The sequence below is a fragment of the Symphalangus syndactylus genome, chromosome 2 (genome assembly GCF_028878055.3).
Source record: "Symphalangus syndactylus isolate Jambi chromosome 2, NHGRI_mSymSyn1-v2.1_pri, whole genome shotgun sequence".
In the NCBI taxonomy this organism is placed as follows: Eukaryota; Metazoa; Chordata; class Mammalia; order Primates; family Hylobatidae; genus Symphalangus; species Symphalangus syndactylus.
Window position 1 is genome coordinate 99,063,550 of NC_072424.2, and position 21,304 is coordinate 99,084,853.

The following is a 21,304-nucleotide window of genomic DNA, read 5'->3' on the forward strand; positions in this document are numbered from 1 at the left end:
TTTACCTCAGGTCCAACTTACAGCGTGTACAGTGGATCTCTGGACTCACCCTGTAGTCTCTTCCCCAATGCCAGAATACATAATTGTCATAGACATACTTAGCAGCTGGCAGAACCCCCACATAGGCTCTCTGACTGGTAAGGTGAGGGCTATTATGTTGGGAAAGGCCAAATAGAAGCCATTACAACTGCCTCTACCTAGAAAAATACTAAATCAAAAATAATATTGCATCCCTGGAGAAACTGCAAAGATTAGTGCCACCATCAAGGACTTGAAAGACGCAGGGATGGGGATTCCTAACACAGCCCCATTCAACTCTCCCATTTGGCCTGTGCCGAAGACAGATGGATCTTGAAGAATGCTACTGGATTATCCTAAGTTTAACCAAGTGGTGACACCAACTGCAGCTGCTGTACCAGATGTGGTTTCATTGCTTGAGTAAATTAACACATCTCCTGGTATGCAGCCACTGACTTGGCAAATGCCTTTATCTCCGTTCCTGTCCGTAAGGCCCACCAGAAGCAATTTGCCTTCAGCTAGCAAGACCAGCAATATACCTTTACTGTCCTACCTCAGAAGTATATCAACTCTCCGGCTTTGTGTCATAATCTTATCCAGAGAGAACTTGGATAAGGTGAGACATGGAATCAACCTAAATGCCCATCAATGACAAATTGAATAAAGAAAATGTGGACATATATACCATAGAATACTATGCAGCATTTAAAAAGAACAAGATCATGTCTTTCATGGGAACATGGATGGAGCTGCAGACAATCTAATGCACGAACAAAAAATCAAATACAACATGTTCTCAGGTATAAGTGGGAGCTAAATGATAAGAACTCATGGACACAAAGAGGGGAACGCCAGACACTGGGGCCTATTAGAGGGTAGGGGGTGGAGAAGGGAGAGGAACAGAAAAGATAACTATTGGGTACCAAGCTTAGTACCCGGGTGATGAAATAATCTGTACAAAAAATCTCTGTAACATGAGTTTACCTATATAACAATCCTACACATGTACCACTGAAGCCAAAATGAGAGTTTTTAAAAAAAGAATACAAAAAGAAAACAAGATCAAGGTGTTAGGGAGGCACATTCTATCAGGTAATTTGTTGCCTATCGAGAGGGACGAATCAATAATGATTTCCAGGTTTCTGGTTCATTAAATTGTGTGGCTAATAGTACTGAGAAAAACAGGAAACAGAACTGATTTGGGAAAGAGAAAACATTACATTCAGTTGTAGACACAATAAGACTAAGATGCCTGTGACTGTTCCAGATGCCCATTGTCTGGTAGGGTTCTAAATATAAAACTGGCAGTCAAGTCATATAGGTCAAAGAGTTGTCAGTGTGTAACTGAAGGCATGGAATTGGATGAGATCACTCTGGAGGCCATAGGACAAACAAAGCAAAAGAAGTCTATAAAGACAACTATGCAGGAGAGACCAGAAAAGAAGGAAGAGAACAAGAAGTAAGTAATGCCACAGCCATAGAAACAGAATTACACTAAGGAGTGGACAAACCATGTCAAATATTCCAAAGTGGTAAATTAAGTTAAAGAGGGTGGGGATGTGACATGATTTGGTTGTGTCCCCACCCAAGTCTCATCTTGAATTGTAGTTCCCATAATCCCCACATGTGACGGTTAACACTGAGTGTCAACTTGATTGGATTGAAGGATGCAACGTTTTGATCCTGGGTGTGTCTGTGAGGGGGTTGCCAAAGGAGATTAACATTTGAGTCAGTGGGCTGGGAAAAGCAGACCCACACTTAATCTGGGTAGGCACCCTCTAATCAGCTGTCTGTGTGCCTAGAATATAAAGCACGCAGAAAAATGTGAAAAGACTATACTGGCCTAGGCTCTCAGCCTACATCTTTCTCCCCTTGATATACAGATACACATATATAGATATATAGAGAGATCTATCCTATTAGTTCTGTCCCTCTAAAGAACCCTGACTAATACACCATATGTTGTGGAAGAGACGTGGTGGTAACTGAATCATGGGGGCAGTTACCCCCATGCTTTCATGATAGTGAGTTATCATGAGATATGATGGTTTTATAAGGGACTTTTCCCCCTTTGCTCAGCACTTCTCTTGCCTGCTGCCATGTGATGAAGAATGCGTTTTCTTCCTCTCCCACCATGATTTAAGTTTCCTGAGATCTCCCCAGCCATGCTGAACTGTGAGTCAACTAAACCTCTTTCCTTTATAAACTACCCAGTCTCAAGTATGTCTTTATTAACAGCATGACAGACTAATACCGGGAGGTTCCATTAGATTAGGGAATTACATATTTATTGGGTTTTGGCAGAACAATTTAAGTTAAGTAGTTGGGCAAAGATGCCAGATGATGGTGGCTTCCATGGTTGATAGAAGAGAAAGAAATAGAGACTTAAAGCACAGGCAAATTTTTCAGGAAGCTTAGGGTGGAGGGGAAGAAAGCAAGCTACAGTGTGGTAAATAAAAGAAGGCATAGATCAAAAGAGTTGTTTGTTTTAAAAGGAACTCATACACATGTTTAAATCATGACAGAAGGCAGTGATCTTTCTATAGGGTTAAAATATAATGCCTTTGGGAGAAACAGAGTAATATAACTGCAGTTAACTGTCTTAAGACCAAACAGAAAACAAATTTTTCCATAAGTGGAAAGATATATTTGAATATGCCCCACAGAGATACATGAAAACTTAAGAGAACAAACATTGAAGCCATCATTTTGGACTATATCATAAAACTAATTTGTACTTGTTTCCCATAATCAATCTCGATAAAACCAATCATATTAGAACAATTATTTTCACTGGATGCGTATAATGTGCTAGATTTATATACATCGAAGACAGCCTACTTTCTCTAAGGTACTCCCATTGTAGTGGGAAATATAGGCACATAAATGACTAACAATAAAACTACAGGCATACCTTGTTTTATTGCATGTCACTTACTGTACTTTGCAGATAATATGCTTTTTTGAATATTTAAGATGTGTAGCAACGCTATGTCAAACAAGTCTACTGGGGTCATTTTTCTAACAGCATGTGTTCACTTTGTGTCTCTGCATCACATTTTGGTAATTCTCACAATATCACAAACTTTTCATAATTATTCTGTTATGAGGACCTGTGATTGGTAATCTTTGATGTTACTATTGTAATTATTTTGGGGCACCATGAACTGTATCCAGATAAGACAACAAACTTAATGGATAAATGTTGCTCTGATTGTTCCACCAACCGGTCATCCACCTATCTTTCTCTTTCTCCTGGGGCCTCCTTATTACCTGAGACACAACAATATTAAGATTAGGGCAATTAGTAACCTTATAAAACCTCTAAGCATTCAAATAAAAAGAAAAGTTGAGTGTCTCCCACTGTACATCAAAACCTAAAAGTGACTAAGCTTGGTGAGGAAAGCATGTCAAAAACTGAGACAGGCCAAAAGCTGGGCCTCTTGTGCCAATTAGCCAAGTTGTGCATGCAAAGAAAAAGTTCTTTAAGGAAATTAAAAGTGTTACTCCAGGAAACACACGAATAATAACAAAATGAAACAAACTTATTGCTGATATGAAGAAGTTTGAGTGATTTGAAGAGAAAATCAAACCAACCACAGCATTCCCTTAGGCCAAACCCTAATCCAGAGAAGGCTCTAACTCTCTTTAATTTTACGAAGGCTGAGAGAAATGAGGAAGCTACAGAAGAAAAGTTTGAAATTAACAGGTTGGTTCATGGGATTCAAGGAAAGAAGCTGTCTGAATAACATGAAAGTACAAAGTGAAGTAGCAAGTGCTGATGTAGAAGTTGCAAGTTATCCAGATCTAGCTAAGATAATTGATGAAGTTAGCTACATTAAAGACATTTTTTTTTTTTTTTTGAGATTGAGTCTCACTCTATCGCCTAGGCTGAAGTGCAGTGGCCTGATCCTGGCTCATTGCAACCTCCACCTCCCAGGTTCAAGTGATTCTCCCGCCTCATCCCCCCATGTAGCTGGGATTACAGACACACGCCACCATGTCCAGCTAATTTTTGTATTTTTAGTAGACACGGGGTTTCACCATGTTGGCCAGGCTGCTCCCGAACTCTGGACCTCAGGTGATCTCCCCACCTCGGCCTCCCAAAGTGCTGGGATTACAGGCATGAACCACAACGCCTGGCCAAGAGATTTTCAATGCAAACAAAACAGCCTTATATTGGAAGAAGATACCGTCTAGGACTTTCATAGCTAGAAGGGAGAAGTCAATGCCTGGATCCAAAGCATCAAAAGATAGGCTAACTCTCTTCTTAAGAGCTAATGCAGATGGTAACTTTAAGCAGAAGCCAATGCTCGTTTACCATTCCAAAAATCCTGGAGCACAGGAAAATTATGCTAAATCTACTCTGCCTGTGCTATATAAATGGAAAAATAAAGTAAATGACAGTACATAATGTGACTGCATGGGTTTACTGCATATTTTAAGCCTACCATTGAAAACTACTGCTCAGTAAAAAGATTCTTTTCAAAATACTACTGCTCACTGACAACACAACAGGTCACCTAAGAGCTCCGATGGAGATGTTTAAGGAGATTAATATTGTTTTTGTGCCTGCTAACATAACATCCATTCTGTAGCCCATAAATCAAGGAGTAATTTTGACTTTCAAATATTTAAGAAATATATTTTGTAAGGCTATAGCTGCCATAAATGGTGATTCCTCTGACAGATCTGGGCAAAGTAAATTGAAAACCTTCTGGAAAGGATTCACCATTAAGATGCCACATCTGTGATTCATGAGAAGAGGCCAAAATATCAACATTAACAGGAGGTTGGAAGAAGCCGATTCCAACCCTAATGGATGACTTAAAGAAGTTCAGTACTTCAGTAGAACAAGTAACTACAGATGTGGTGGAAATAGCAAGAAAACTAGAATTAAAAGTGGAGCCTGAAGATGTGACTGAATTGCTGCAATCTTAAGATCAAAATCAAACAGATGAGGAGTTGAGTTGTTTCTTATGGATGAGCAAAGATGGAATCCACTCCTGGTGAAGATGCTGTGAACACTGTTGAAATAACAACAAAGGACTTAAAATATTACATAAACTTAGTTGATAAAGTAGTGAGTGGGTTGAGAGGATTGACCTCAATTCTGAAAGAAGTTCTACTGTGGGTAAAATGCTATCAAAAAATATCAAATACTTCAGAGAAATATTTCACGAAAGGTGTCAATTGATGCAGTGAACTTCACTGTTCTCTTATTTTCAGAAACTGCCAGAGCCACCCCAGCCCACAACAACCAACACACTGATCAGTCAGCTGCCACTGACAATAAGGTAAGACTCTCCACCAGCAAAACAGAATACAACTCACTGAAGGCTCAGATGTTTATTAGCATATTTTGACAATGAAGTATTTTCAATTAAGCAATAAACTTTTTTTAGACATAATTCTATTGCACACTTTAGACTAAAGTATGGTGTAAACATAACTTTTACATGGGAAAACAAAAAATTTGTGTGACTTCCTTCATTGCAATGTTCATGTTATTGCGGTGGTATGGAACTGAACCTGCAATAATTCTGAGGTATACCTGTACTTAAGAAGTGCCAATATACAAGTAAGCACAAAATACAACTGAAAAGCTTCAAGGAAAAGAAGATAAGAGAATCTAAGTTAATGTTAAATGATAGAAGTACCTATCTTTTTATTTCACGTCATATAAGCTATTAAAAGTTTCCCAAAGTAGACAAAATTTTTAAAAATCCAAGTATTTAGGGTTAACAGGTTTAAAAGTATTCAAAAGGGCAAAACTATGTTTATGAAAACAATATCACATAGGATGAAGCGACCAGAAAATGAAAAGGAATGATCAATAATAAAATCTCAATATCAAGTCTTTACTAATCCTTATATGCATATACGCATATGTTTCTACGTGTTTAATTCATAAATGTACCCAAAGATAAGGAACAAAATATCCCCTAGTGATTAAAACAAGTTATTTATCTGTGAATATTAGTACAACATAGGTCTCAAATTAAATAAATTTGTATATACTGCCCTCATGGGGCAATAATATGTAGTTCATTAAAATATAAGCAGAAAATGTAGTGGACCCCATGGATACAATTTATTCCTGATTATCCTAGCCAATGAAGGAGCATCACTGGTTTGACTAATAATGTAGTGGGTCATCTAAAAATCACTCATACGTATACTTCTATTTATGCCAAGTATCTTTCCTTGTTGGAGTTAACCTCGTATTCTGATAGGTGTTGGGAATGTTAGGTGACCTGGATCAAAGATTCCATGCATAGAAAATTCAAAACTTGATATAATTCATGCAGGATTAATCAAATCAGCCCTTAAATGCCATTACATAATGCTTCTTTTTTCTCTTTTTGGTCAAATTGCATTTTTACTACCAATCTCAAATAGTAGCATTTATAACAGAGAAAGATTTAAAGAAAATGACTTACAATAACACACGTTGGGACTTCACGAAGAGAATATTCTGTTTTATTAGGAAGATCTTGATTCCTTACAAGCTCGTAAATAGCAGGATAGGATAACAAGTTCACCAGTGCTAAAAACGACTAGAGGGAAAGAAAACAATCATTTAAATGATTCATTTTTGTCAACCACATCCATGGAGAGTCACTAATGTAGTTTCCTATCTGCATGACTTTGAGGGCTCATTTTTAAATATACCTAATTCCCATAAGTTTGAAGTATGTACATACATGATAAGTACAAAACAGTTAACATGCATAGCAATAATCTATAAGCTGACAATGCATGATGTAACAACCATTACGTACATATATGAAATTTGGAATATGCTTTAAAATATCATATATCTCTTAAAAGTTTGGTTCTGACAAAAATTCAATAATCCATCTTTCTCATTCTTTGCACTGTCATATCCAATATGTAAGAAAATGCAAGGGAATAATACTTAGGGACTCTGGGGCAAGATAATAAATTCTATATATTTTTGCCCTCAGACCATGAGGCTGTCTTTTAACTACATTCACTGAAATCCACTAACCTAAATATGATAGCTAATTTTTAAAAGCCATGGCTTTTCCTATCAAAGCTAACTTATTTTCTGGTGCAATTTTACCAATCTCTCCATGAAATATTTAAGCTCTTCACTCTCATTGCATCTTATTAAACACAACTAGAATATTTTTCTCAGGCACATTTTTTCTTGGGCTCCCCAGCTCAAAAGCATGCTGTGGTTGCCCATCACTAAGCATCAAACCTAAACTCCTTAGCATGGCTTTCAAGGCACTTCTCTAATTGACACGATTCTACTCTTCACAGTCTTAAAAGCCTCATTTCCTAGTATTCCTCAGCATGAAGTCGCCACTTCAGTCAATCAAATCTGCCTGTGGTCTCCTTCAACTGACTGCCACCTATACATACTTTTTCTTTCTTTTTTTTTTTTTTTGAGACAGAGTCTCGCTCTGTTGCCCAGGCTGGAGTGCAGTGGCGCAATCTCGGCTCACTGCAAGCTCCGCCTCCCAGGTTCACGCCATTCTCCTGCCTCAGCCTCTCCGAGTAGCTGGGACTACAGGCGCCCGCCAACACGCCCGGCTAATTTTTTGTATTTTTTTAGTAGAGACGGAGTTTCACCGTGGTCTCGATCTCCTGACCTCGTGATCCGCCCGCCTCGGCCTCCCAAAGTGCTGGGATTACAAGCGTGAGCCACCGCGCCTGGCCTATACATACTTTTTTATCCTAGTAACACACTTCTCCTGCCCTCCACTTACTCATTATCTCACTTGATACGCTTTCAAAATATGTCACATCTTTTCTGAAGACTTTCCAATTAACTCTATGCACATCTAGAAGTCCTATGTTCTGTCAATACTTGTATCTTTTGCTTGCATTATATTAATTGTACTTACTTGTAACTGTAAAGTTTTCTGCTTTACATTTTCTAAAAATTTTCACTGGAGTCAGAAACTTTGAGAACCAGACATACTGAGATATTTCATTAGAACCACAAATTTGAAAATTCAGAAAATTAAAAAGAACATTTAATTCAATCTCATTTAATAGATGAAAAAAATTGAGCTCAAGTGAAGTGGCTTGGCCAAAGACACACACTCAGGAAGTTGGTAGCAAAAATAATCTGTATTTTCTTATTTCCAGACTCAAGTTAGTCATTAGAAATTATAATATAATCTTCAGACACTATTTGACACCGACACCCTTGTTCTACATCCTTCTTTGAGGACCTAGGAAGTCAAGTCCATGTTATATCTCCTCCCTTGGTATGCCAAAATGCAATGTTATTTAGCAAATAACAGTGGCTACATAATGAATATATTTAACACACAGTGGTTTTTAATAAAGGCTATTTCTGTCTAAAAAATGAATTCACATTAAACTTACTGAAATCATCCTTATTTTTCCCTATAATACAATATTCCCTAAAATGAAGAAGGAATTTCTAACCAATTCAAGAAGAAAATAATCCATGATTAAAAGCTAATAACTATTTGGATAGTAATGAAGTTATAAAAAATAACTAATACAATAAATTAGTTGCCATTTAATGAATGCCTCTGTAAAGACAACCCTACATGAGAAGTATGCACTATAGAAAAGGAAGAAAAAGATTGCCAAGGAAAGAAATTAAGAAATATGTCTATTAATTATACATAAAATGAACTGCAGAAAAACTGGAGGGTTCATAGTCACCTAGGAAACTACTGTATAAACTTCTCTAATCACCGGCTATTAACTAGAAAGATTATTAATAAAACAGATTTCACTATAGCTTTATTTTTAATCCAATTTAGTTTATCCTGAGAACACAGAAGAACCAAAAAATACTAGCTAATAATGCTTTATAATTTAAATCTGCAAAGATGTTTTAATGTAACGTCCTTAATATTAATCCAGCAATATTTGGATACTATCATGAATAAATCCTTTATTTTATGTTTAAAGAATCTTTTCTACCATAATCTTAAAAGATTACAAAAAAGCCTTTAAAAATGTCTATTTTGGTAGAAAAAGAAATATAATCTTTATAAATCACATATTATCAATAGTATATTGAGCATTTTTGTATTATTTATACATGAAGAATTCAACCGATGATTATGGAATCTCTCTTCACGTAAGAAATAAAATGATGTGGACCACATACAATCAAGGTAAGGTATGATATGCTACTCTAAGAAAATCAAGTAAAACTTTAGGTAAAAATAGTTCAACAACTGTATTCAAACTAAAACAACCTGAACAGAATTTTAAAGAAGGTTGAGAAGATTTCAGCAGCTTGTTTCTAGAAGAAATACATTCATTTCTCACACACTGGGCATTTTAAAAGATGTTAGCTTTGTGCAAAATTGTGATGTATTAAGCATTTCTGGAATAAAAATATATACAATGTAATTATTGGTTCCCACAAACACACATTATAAGATGTTGCTAATATCAGATATTAATTATCTTAAAATTTATAGTAGCACAAAACATAAATCTATGTCATCAATGTTTTGAATAGAAGAATGAGATTTTATGCAATAATGATAAGGAAACTAATGAAAAGTCAACGTTTGATATATTTTTAAAACTAAAGCATAAAATTAATTCCCCAAGTCAAGAAGTTTTCTTATAAATTAAAATATTTCAGGTTGATAATGATCTTCTATTCACTTATTTATTCACTAAAAATATTTTAGTGCCAGCTGCTTATCAGCAATTGTGCCAAATGCTAACAATAAAAATATGAATAAAGGCATGGTCCCTGCCCTCAAGGACTCATAGTGTAGTGCAGGACAAAATACACTGTTAAATCACTTAAAATAGCACCTAAACGTTCTGACGTTACTGCAATATGGAGAGAAACGGGGGGATATAAGGATGACACTCTTCAGCAATGTAGGGAGAGGTGAGAGGTAAGTCTGTATAAGTGGCAGGCAGGCAGTCAGGCAGAGATGTGCTACATTAATGAGCTCTATCTTTATCCTCTAGGGAAAGAAAAGGGCAAAGTGTTTTCAGAAAAGTAGTGGGAATTAAATTTTACATTTTAAATAGAATGCTCTAAAGAAAAATGGTTTTGAGGGTAGACAATATAAAGGAGTAAAGAACAAATTAGAATTTGGAAGCTGTAAGACTGTCAGAGATACATTACACCTATTAGAGCACAGATGTATTAAAAACATGCCCAATAGACAGAATAATCAAATAGTTACTCATAAGGTTAGTGTTCAGGGAATACATGTTTTAGGAGTAAAGGAAAGGTCTGTGAAGACTATGTGTATAAAGTATTCTATTCTTTAAAGTAGTATGGACAAGAAGGGGAGAAGGAAGACTGAATAGTGATAATAATTTAACTGCTATCATTATATGAGCATTTACTTTTGGCCAAATGCTATAGTATCAATATTTACATACATTATCTATTTTAATCCTTAATATGTACAACTGTAAGACCGTTGTAAGGAACACCTGGCTTCTGATGCCAAGTCTCACTGACTCTAAAGCAGGGGTGTCCAATATTTTGGCTTCCCTGGGCCACACTGGAAGAAAAAGAATTGTCTTGGGCCACACGTAAAATAGAGTAACAATAGCTGATGAACTAAGAAAATAAAAACAAAAACTGCAAAAAAAATCTCGTAATGTTTTAAGAAAGGCTATGAATTTGTGCTGCGCCACATTCAAAGCTGTCCTGGGCCAAATGCAGCCCATGGGCCGCAGGTTCAACAAGCTTGCTCTAAAGTCTCTGCTATGATGTAAACCACTAGAAGACACTAAGAATGCATTTAGATTCAGGGAGAGGATCTTTTGTTTGGGCTGGTGGAGTGAGAAGGGTGTTACTTGTTTTTGGATGAGAGAATCAAGCCATCTTCAAATAGCTTTACATTTTTTTTCCAATCTGTATGCCTTCTATTTTTTCTTGCCTTATTATACTTACTTAATATAATGTAAATAAAAGTGGTAAGAGTCAATCAAATTTAGAGTCAATATTTTACCACTAAATATGATGCAAACTGTATGTTTTCCAAACACAGCATTTATCAGGTTATGGATTAAATCATTTGAAGTTTTATCATAAATGTATATGAAATTTAGTAAAATGTTTCTACATATGTTGAAATAATATTAAGAGTTTTTTTATTCTTTAATACGGTAAGTTGTATTTTTGTACTGAAATGTTTAACCAACTTTATGTTCCTGGAATAAATCCCACTTGATCATAATAAACGGTCCTTTTATATACTGCTGAATTCCAATTGATAATATAGTATTTTAAAAAAACATTCTGTCTATATTAATCAGGCTATAGATCTATAATTTTCTTCTTTTTTGGTGATGTTTTTATATCAGTGTTATGCTTGCCTCATAAATTAGAAACAGTTTCCTCTACCTGTTTTCTGAAAAAGCTTGTGTGAGATCGGTGTTCTTTCTCCTACAAATGTTTCATAGAATCCACTGGTGAAACTATCTGTTTTTCTCTGTGTAAGGTTCTTAATGACAAATTCAATTTCTTTAACAAATGCATACCTATTTTTTTTTATTGAGTCAGTTTTGGTAACCCTACTTTTAAAGAAAATTTGCCAATTAGATCTTAGTTGTTGAGTTAATGACCTAAAACAAATCATAATATTCACTTATTATCCTTTAATATCTGCAGAATCATTAGTCTTACCCTTCTTTCATTTTTGATATTGGTAATTTTGGATCTCTCTTATTTTTGTCATCAATCTAGTGAGGGGTTTATCACTTTTAATAATCATTTCCAAAAATCACATTTGGATTTGTTATTACTCTTCAGTTTCTTCTGTTTCATTGATTTCTGCTCTAATGTTTATTATTTCCCTTGTTGCACTGGTTTTGGGTATAATTTGCTCTTCTTTTTCTACTCCCTTTGAGTGGAAGCTTGTGTCAGTAATTTTAGATCTTTCTTATTTTCTAATATAAATATTAAAGTTAAAAATATCCCTCTTAGCACTGCTGCAACTATAACCACAAATTTTGATGTATTTTTATTTGCATCCAGTTTGAAATATTTCCTAATTTCCCTTGTGACTTCTTTGAGCTACAAGTTATTTGTAAGTATGTGGTTTAATTTCCAAGTATCTTTTTTTCTAGTTTCTAGTTCTTGATTTTTAATTCATTTCATTGTAGTTATAGAATATACTTCATATTATTCCAATTATCTTAAATTTATTTAGACTTGCATTTAGCCCAACATGGTTTATCTTTGAGGATATGCCATGTGTTCTTGAAAAGAATGTGTATTCTGCAGTCACCGAGTATAATATTCTATAAATATCAAATGGTTAATAGTGGTATTCCAATCACGTTAATTCTTAACAGAGAGCTCTTGATCTGTTCTAGCAATTGCTAAGATAAATGTAAAAATCTTCAACTCTGATTGCAGATTTGCCTACTTCTTCCTTAAATTCTATTTTAATACTACATATATTTTAAATATTTTATTAGGATCATACTGATTTATGATTATGTCTTTCTGGTATATTGACCATATTCATATTATCATTATAAAATGTGTCTCTTAATCTGATAGTTTTTCCTTTTATTTCTGGCACTAAATGTGGCCATGTCAGTTTTCTAATGTATATTGCTTCTTTGTATATATTTTTTCCATCCAACTTATCTTTGTCTTTAAAGTGAACTTCTTCTAGAACTCTGCCACCTGCCCCAGAGAGCCTTCTCTGTACCTACAATTACCTCGCCTGCCCTCCCTCCATAACACCCAGTATCCTGACCTTTACAATAACCACTTTCAAAGATTTTCTTGTGGTTTTATTTCTCAGGTGTACATATCTAGACACTATAATTTTGTCTTTCCCATTTTCAAGACTTGATATGTCACTTAAAGTTTCTTTTAATCTACAGGCATTCATCTTCTCCCTCTCCTTTCTTCTCATTTCGTCTGTTGACAAGCTCAGGCCATTTGACCTGTAAAGTTTCCACCAGTCTGGATTTTAGGAAGTGCACAGTCAGGGAGCAGTTCAGCCTGTTCTTCCATCCTTTGGATATATGCAGTTTCCATATTCTGCAAACTGGCAGCTGAATCTAAAGGCTTGATCAAATTAGATACCTTGGTAAGACTAGAGGTGGTGGTTTATTCTTTCATTAGAGGGCACATTAATAATGTTTAGCTGTTTCTGTTTTGGTGATGTTAAGGTGACTCAATTAATTCTTGCAGACTGCAAATGATGACATTCTAATTTCATCATTTTAAAAAAATTATTAATTGGGATAATTCATGAAAAAGAGGCACTACCTTCACCTACTATTTGGTTACCCAGTGGCAGAGTTCTGATATGGTTTGGCTCTTTGTCCCTACCCAAATCTCATCTCAAAATGTAATCCCTACATGCCAAAGGAAGGACCTGGTGGGAGCTGATTGGATCATGGGTGCAGTTCCCCCATGCTGTTCCCATGATAGTGAGTTCTCCTGAGATCTCATGGTTTAAATGTGTTTGGCAGTTCCCCTTCACTCTCTCTGTCTCCAGCAGCCATGTAAGATGTGTGCCTTGCTTCCCCTTCGCCTTCCTTCCTGAATTAAGTTTCCTGAGGCCTCCCTAGACATGTGGAACTATGAGTCAATTAAACCTCTTTTCTTTATAAATTACCTAGTCTCGGGTAGTTCCACATAGTAGTGTGAAAATGGACTAAAACAAGTTCATACAGGAAAGGCACAATAAATGCTATTATTTTAGTAAACAAGTTTCAAGATAATGAATTGATTCTTGGTCATCCTCTGAGCATAACCAATTTTTTAAAATATTATTTAATAGTTTTGCTTTCATATCCACATTATGCATCATGACTAATTAAACATACTAATGCTGATAATACTTTCTACCATTTATTGAGTGCCTACTATATGCCAAGCATTCTGCCATATACTTTTATAAATTATCACAGTTCGACATGCTAAAAGTTATTGGTAAATATATTATCATCTTTAACACTGGTTAACTACATTTGCCTACCACCTAAAATGTAATTTCATTTTGTTCCTAATTATAGTTCAGTAGAGATAGTTATCAACATGCAACTTAGGTGATGTTAAGCCACCTGTAATTAAAGTGAATCAGAACATGTTTATTTTACTATCTAAGTGTCCACAGAAAAAATAAAGTTAATTTCTTTTTTACTGGTAAATGTTATTGAAATCTGATATGTATATATCTGATAATATATATATACACAAACACCCATATATATACACACACGTGTGTATATATATTTGCCACTTGTGTGGTGTTTCTATTTATTTATTTTTATTTCAATAGGTTTTTGGGGAATAGATAGTGTCTGGTTACATGAACAAGTTCTCTTAGTGGTGATTGCTGAGACTTCGGTGCACCCACCACCTGAGTAATGTACCCTGTACCCAGTGTGTAGTCTCTTATCCCTCACCATTCCCAACCCTTTCCCCTGAGTCCCCAAAGACTGATGTATCATTCTTATGCCTTGGTGTCCTCATAGCTTAGCTCACACACATGAGTGAGAACATACAATGTTTGGTTTTCCATTCCTAAATATTTCACTTAGAATAATAGTCTCCAATTCCATCCAGGTTGCTGGATGTTGCTAGAGTCGACTTTTGCATAAGGTGAAAGAGGAGGAACCAGTTTCATTCTTCTACATGTGGCTTGCTAATTATCCCAGCACCATTTCTTGAATAGGGTGTGCTTCCCCCACCTTGTTTTTGTTTGCTTTGTCAAAGATCAGCTGGCTGATCTTTTTATGGCTGAGTAGTATTCCATGGTATATATATACCATATTTTCTTTATCTACTCATTGATTGATGTCATGTGGGCAGTTCCATATTTTTGCAATTGTAAATTGTGCTGCTATGAACATGCATTTGCAAGTATCTTTTTTGTATAATGACTTCTTTTCCTCTGGGTAGATACCTAGTAGTGGGATCGCAGGATCAAATGGTAGATCTACTTTTAGTTCTTTAAGGAATCTCCATGCTGTTTTCCATAGTAGTTATACCAGTTTACATTCCCACTGACAGTGTAAAAGTGTTCCCTTTTCACTGCATACATGCCAACGTCTATTTTTTTTTAATTTTTTGATTATGGCCATTCTTGCAGGAATAAGGTGGTATCACATTGTGGTTTTGATTTGCATTTCCCTATTAGTGATATTGCACATTTTTCCATATGTTTGTTGGCCATTTGTATATCTTCTTTTGATAATTGTCTATTCACGTCCTCAGCCCACTTTTTGATAAGGTTGTTTGTATTTTTCTTGCTGATTTGTTTGAGTTCTTTGCAGATTCTGGATATTAGTCTTTTGTCAGATGTACATACGGATTGTGAAGATTTTCTCCCACTCTGTGGGTTGTCTGTTTACTCTGCTGATTATTTCTTTGGCTGGGCAGAAGCTTTTTAATTTAATTAAGTCCCATCTATTTATCTTTGTTTTTGTGGCATTTGCTTTTGAATTCCTAAAGTCTTTACCTAAGCTAATGTCTAGAAGGATTTTGTTTTTCTGATGTTATCTTCTAGAATCTTTATGGATTCAAATCTTAGATTTAAGTTTTTGCTTGATCTAGAGTTGATTTTTCTATAAGGTGAGAGATGAGGATCCAATTTCATTCTTCTACATGTGGCTTGCTAATTACCCCGGCACTATTTTTTGAATAGGGTATACTTTCCCCACTTTATTTTTTTGTTTGCTTTGTCGAAGATTAGTTGGCTGTATTTGACTTTATTTCTGAGTTCTCTATTTCTGTTACATTTGGTCTGTGTGCCTATTTTTATACCAGTACCATGTCGTTCTGTTAACTGTAGCCTTGTAGAATAATTTGAAGTTGTTTAATGTGATGCCTCCAGATTTGTTCTTTTTGCTTAGCCTTGCTTTGGCTATGCGGGCTCTTTGTTGGCTCCATATACATTTTAGGCTTGTTTGTTCTAGTTCTGTGAAGAATTATGGTGGTATTTTGATGGGAATTGCATTGAATCTGTAAATTGCTTTGGGAAGTATAGCCATTTTCACAATATTGATTCTACCCATCCATGAACATGAAATGTCTTTCCATTTGTTTGTGTTGTCTGATTTCTTTCAGCAGTGTTTTGTCGTTTTCCCTGTAGAGGTCTTTCATGTCTTTGGTTAGGTATATTCCTAAGTATTTTATTTATTTATTTATTTTTGCAGCTATTGTAAACAGTTTGAGTTTTTTATTTGATTCTCAGCTTGGTGTTCATTATTTCTTTTTTCCTGCTGGGTTTGGTTTTGGATTATTCTTGTTTCTCTAGTTCCATGAGGTGTGACATTCGATTGTATATTTGTGCTCTTTCTGGCATTTTGATGTAGGCATTTAATGCTATAAACTTTCCTCTTAGCCCCGCTTTTGCTGTATCCAGAGGTTTTGATAGGTTGTGTCACTATTATCATTTGGTTCAAAAAATGTTTTAATTTCCATCTTGATATCATTGTTGGTCCAATGATCACTCAGGAGCAGGTTATTTAATTTCCATGTATTTGCATGGTTTTGACGTTCCTTTTGAAGTTAATATCCAATTTTATTCCACTGTGGTCTGACAGAGTACCTGATATAATTTTGATTTTCTTTTTTTAATTTTGTTATTATAATACTTTAAGTTTTAGGGTACATGTGCACAACATGCAGGTTAGTTACATATGTATACATGTGCCATGTTGGTGTGCTGGACCCATTAACTCATCATTTAACATCAGGTATATCTCCTAATGCTATCCCTCTCTGCCCTCCCCACCCCACAACAGTCCCCGGTGTGTGATGTTCCCCTTCCTGTGTCCATGTGTTCTCATTGTTCAATTCCCACCTATGAGTGAGAACATGCGGTGTTTGGTTTTTTTTCCTTGCAATAGTTTGCTGAGAATGATGGTTTCCAGCTTCATCCATGTCCCTACAAAGGACATGAACTCATCATTTTTTATGGCTGCATAGTATTCCATGGTGTATATGTGCCACATTTTCTTAATCCAGTCTATCATTGTTGGAGATTTGGGTTGGTTCCAAGTCTTTGCTATTGTGAATAGTGCCGCAATAAACATATGTGTGCATGTGTCTTTATAGAAGCATGATTTATAATCCTTTGGGTATATACCCAGTAATGGGATGGCTAGGTCAAATGATATTTCTTTTCCTTTTTTTTTTTTTAGCAGCCTTAAACAACATACATGTATTATCTCACAGCTTCTGTGGTTCAGAAGCCTGAGCATGACTTAGCTGAGTCCTCTGCACAGGGTCTCATGAGCAGGCAGAGGTAAAATTCTACATGTGGTCACCTACATTTCCAAGGTGGGATTTTACATCTGTATGATGACACTGGACATGAAATGACCCATGCCACTTTATCTCACTACCAAGTATCTGTGAGAGAAGTTCCATTTCTCTACACGTACAGAGCATTCTAACGTTTTTAAGGTGCTACTGCATGCAGACGTCTCATTTGATCTGATAACAAACACACAGGGTAGCAGTGAGAGAAAATACTTGAAGTCTAAATTTTGCAGGAGACAAGCTGACAGGGAGGTGGACCTGCCTGAGTTCACATGATTGGTAAGTGCAAATGGGAAGATAATCTGCATGGGAACCATGTCTGCTTTCAATGGTTCTGTAGAAAATAAGCCATGGTGCCAGTGAAGAGATAGCCCTGACAAGACCGGCAGGGAGATGGAAGCCTTGCTGAACCTCCGGGAAGTGTAGAAAAGTGTGGTAAAGTCATAAGATGTGGGATCAGGGAAGCTGTTGAAAACCAAGCATATTGTCAGGGAGCAGAGAGTTGATCTGCTCTGGTGTACAATGGGTTCCTTTCCCAGATACATCTTGAGATGGTGCTCTGGAATATTTCTCTCATTAGAGGTTGTTCCCAAGATAAGAGGGAGAAAATCAAATTAAAAAGAAATCTGCTGCAGACCAAATTTGACTTCCATTAAATATTGCTTTCAAGCTTTCTAAAAGAACTAAGAGTATCTATGGGCACTTCAGACTCAGAAAAAAATAGAAGAAAATGACAAGCTTGTTTTCAATTTTTCTTGCATTTTCCTGGCACTGACTTGGTAACAGAATACTGACTTCATCTGGAGAGTTGAATTTTTCAGGGCATACAGGCTTTGCCATTACATACTGTGATAGAAAGCATCTCCTGAGTCTCTCATCCTCTGAGAAGGGTCCCACACCACTCTCTTCTGCAGAGGGGCCTCACAGTAACCATGTATCTATTCTGTGGCTCCCCTTCCAGAAATAGTGGATGAATTGGGATGAATCACTGCCCCAAATCTGGGACAATCAAATCCTCTGTTTTGGGAATTGGAATTCGTGCTAAGAGATACTATTCAGCTGTCTGAGCAGATCACTTGAACTGAAGACATGAACACTGGGGATTCGTGGGGCAGGCTTCTAGGGTCTTATATACATACCTTGAATAAAGTAAGTTGAATAAAGTAATTGCATAAAGTAAGTCGTCTTAGTGAGAGAAGCAGAGTAAGAGGCCATATGATGAGAGGCAGACAGACAGCCTGAATAAAAATGGAAATATCTCAGGCTCTGCCAGCTTTACAGTTCTCAATTCTAGCCCCTTGTGGTGTCTGGCTATATAAATCTTCTTTGACTTCTTTGAAATATCCCTTGTTGTAGAGGGCAAAAATGTCCCTACTACAGCGCCTGCCATCAAGAGGTGCATCTATGATATGGTTTGTATTTGTGTCCTCAACCAAATCTCATATTGAATTGTAATTCCCAATGTTGGAGCAGGGGCTTGGTTGGAGGTAATTGAATCATGGGGGTGGATTTCCCTCTGCTGTTCTCGTGGTAGTGAGTGAGTTCTCACGAGATCCAGTTGTTTAAGTGTACAGCACCTCCTCCTTCACTCTTGCTTTTTCTCCAGCCATGTAAGATGTGCCTGTTTCCCCTTTGCCTCTGCCATAATTGTAAGTTTCCTGAGGACTCCCCAGCCAAGCATTCTGTACAGACTATGGAACTGTGAGTCAATCAAGCATCTTTTCTTTATAAATTACCCAGTCTCAGGTAGTTCTTTATAGGAATGTGAGAACGGACTAATACAATCTGTTTTCTGTTCCTTGAGTCCGGGCTGACCTTATGAATTATTTTAGCTAATAGAATGTGACAGAAATGGAATCATGTGAGTTTTGAGTCTGAGTCTCAAGGACTTTGCTGCTTTCTTCATTGTACTTTTAGGAACCCTGTGAAGACGCCTAGTATAGCATCCTGGATGTTGAGAGCCACATGGCCTAGTCCCTTCCAACCACTGATTCCTTTGCACTAGCTGACAGCCTGCCAACCCTTAGAAATGTGAGAACACACTAGATCATCTGGCTTGTAACTAACCTGCCAGCTCATAAAGAGGCATGAACAATCTCAGCAGAGACAACCGGAGCTGGATCACACGAGAAAAACTACCCAATCTCCAAAATTGACTTAAATAAAGAGTGCAGTTTTATGCCATTAAGATTCGGGGTCATTTGTTATGAATTAATGTATCCTGGAACCCTTCCAGTAAACTCCTCCCAACATATTTTTTCCTTAAGCTAACTTAAAGTCTCTGGTTTTGTATCTGTGTATGTTTTTACTCACAACCAAAAGGATCTTTTTTTTATGATGATTTATTAAGTCATATGTAAGGTACAGTCAAGGTAGAAAGGTAACACATAGGGTAGACAATTTTAAGGCAGAAAAGTAACACTGAAAACCTTGTGCTCCATTTCACATCATTCTTTTTTTTAAATTTTATTATCATTATACTTTAAGTTTTAGGGTACATGTGCACAATGTTCAGGTTTGTTACATATGTATCTATGTGCCATGTTGGTGTGCTGCACCCATTAACTCATCATTTAGCATTAGGTGTATCTCCGAATGCTATCCCTCCCCCCTACCCCTACCTCACAACAGTCTCCAGTGTGTGATGTTCCCCTTCCTGTGTCCATGTGTTCTGAATGTTCGATTCCCACCTATGAGTGAGAACACGCGGTGTTTGGTTTTTTGTCCTTGCAATAGTTTTTTGAGAATGATGGTTTCCAGTTTCATCCATGTCCCTACAAAGGATATGAACTCATCATTTTTTACGGCTGCATAGTATTCCATGGTGTATATGTGCCACATTTTCTTAATCCATTCTATCATTGATGGGTATTTGGGTTGGTTCCAAGTCTTTGCTATTGTGAGTAGTGCTGCAGTAAACATACGTGTCCATGTGTCTTTATAGCAGCATGATTTATAATCCTTTGGGTATATACCCAGTAATGGGATGGCTGGGTCAAATAGTATTTCTAGTTCTAGATCCCTGAGGAATCACCACACTGACTTCCACAATGGTTGAACTAATTTACAGTCCCACCAACAGTGTAAAAGTGTTCCTATTTCTCCACATCCTCTCCAGCACCTGTTGTTTCCTGACTTTTTAATGATGGCCATTCCAACTGGTGTGAGATGGTATCTCATTGCGGTTTTGATTTGCATTTCTCTGATGGCCACTGATGATGAGCATTTCTTCATGTGTTTTTTGGCTGCATAAATGTCTTCTTTTGAGAAGTGTCTGTTCATATCCTTCGCCCACTTTTTGATGGGGTTGTTTTTTTCTTGTAAATTTGTTTACTTTCTTTGTAGATTCTGGATATTAGCCCTTTATCAGATGAGTAGGTTGCAAAAATTTTCTCCCATTCTGTAGGTTGCCTGTTCACTCTGATGGTAGTTTCTTTTGTTGTGCAGAAGCTCTTTAGTTTAATTAGATCCCATTTGTCAATTTTGGTTTTTGTTGCCATTGCTTTTGGTGTCTTAGACGTGAAGTCCTTGCCCATGCCTATGTCCTGAATGGTATTGCCTAGGCTTTCTTCTAGGGTTTTTATGGTTTTAGGTCTAACATTTAAGTCTTTAATCCATCTTGAATTAATTTTTGTATAAGGTGTAAGGAAGGGATCCAGTTTCAGCTTTCTACATATGGCTAGCCAGTTTTCCCAGCACCATTTATTAAATGGGAATCCTTTCCCTATTGCTTGTTTTTGTCAGGTTTGTCAAAGATCAGATAGTTGTAGATATGTGGCATTATTTCTGAGGGCTCTGTTCTGTTCCATTGGTCTATATTTCTGTTTTGGTACCAGTACCATGCTGTTTTGGATACTGTAGACTTGTAGTATAGTTTGAAGTCAGGTATCGTGATGCCTCCAGCTTTGTTCTTTTGGTTTAGGATTGACGTGGCAATGCGGGCTCTTTTTTGGTTCCATATGAATTTTAAAGTAGTTTTTTCCAATTCTGTGAAGAAAGTCATTGGTAGCTGGATGGGGATGGCATTGAATC

The 21,304-nt window shown here is 36.5% G+C and overlaps 1 protein-coding gene across 3 annotated transcripts in view; it reads right to left on the minus strand.

Annotated features, from left to right (window-relative positions):
* Window positions 1-21,304, minus strand: part of TBC1D32 (TBC1 domain family member 32) — a 270,320-nt gene that overhangs the window by 146,769 nt on the left and 102,247 nt on the right. For all 3 annotated transcript variants that reach the window (XM_063620893.1, XM_055262795.2, XM_063620888.1), the window contains one exon: window positions 6,462-6,578. In XM_063620893.1, coding sequence (XP_063476963.1) covers window positions 6,462-6,578 — 117 coding nt within the window. The remainder of the gene's footprint in view (window positions 1-6,461; window positions 6,579-21,304) is intronic.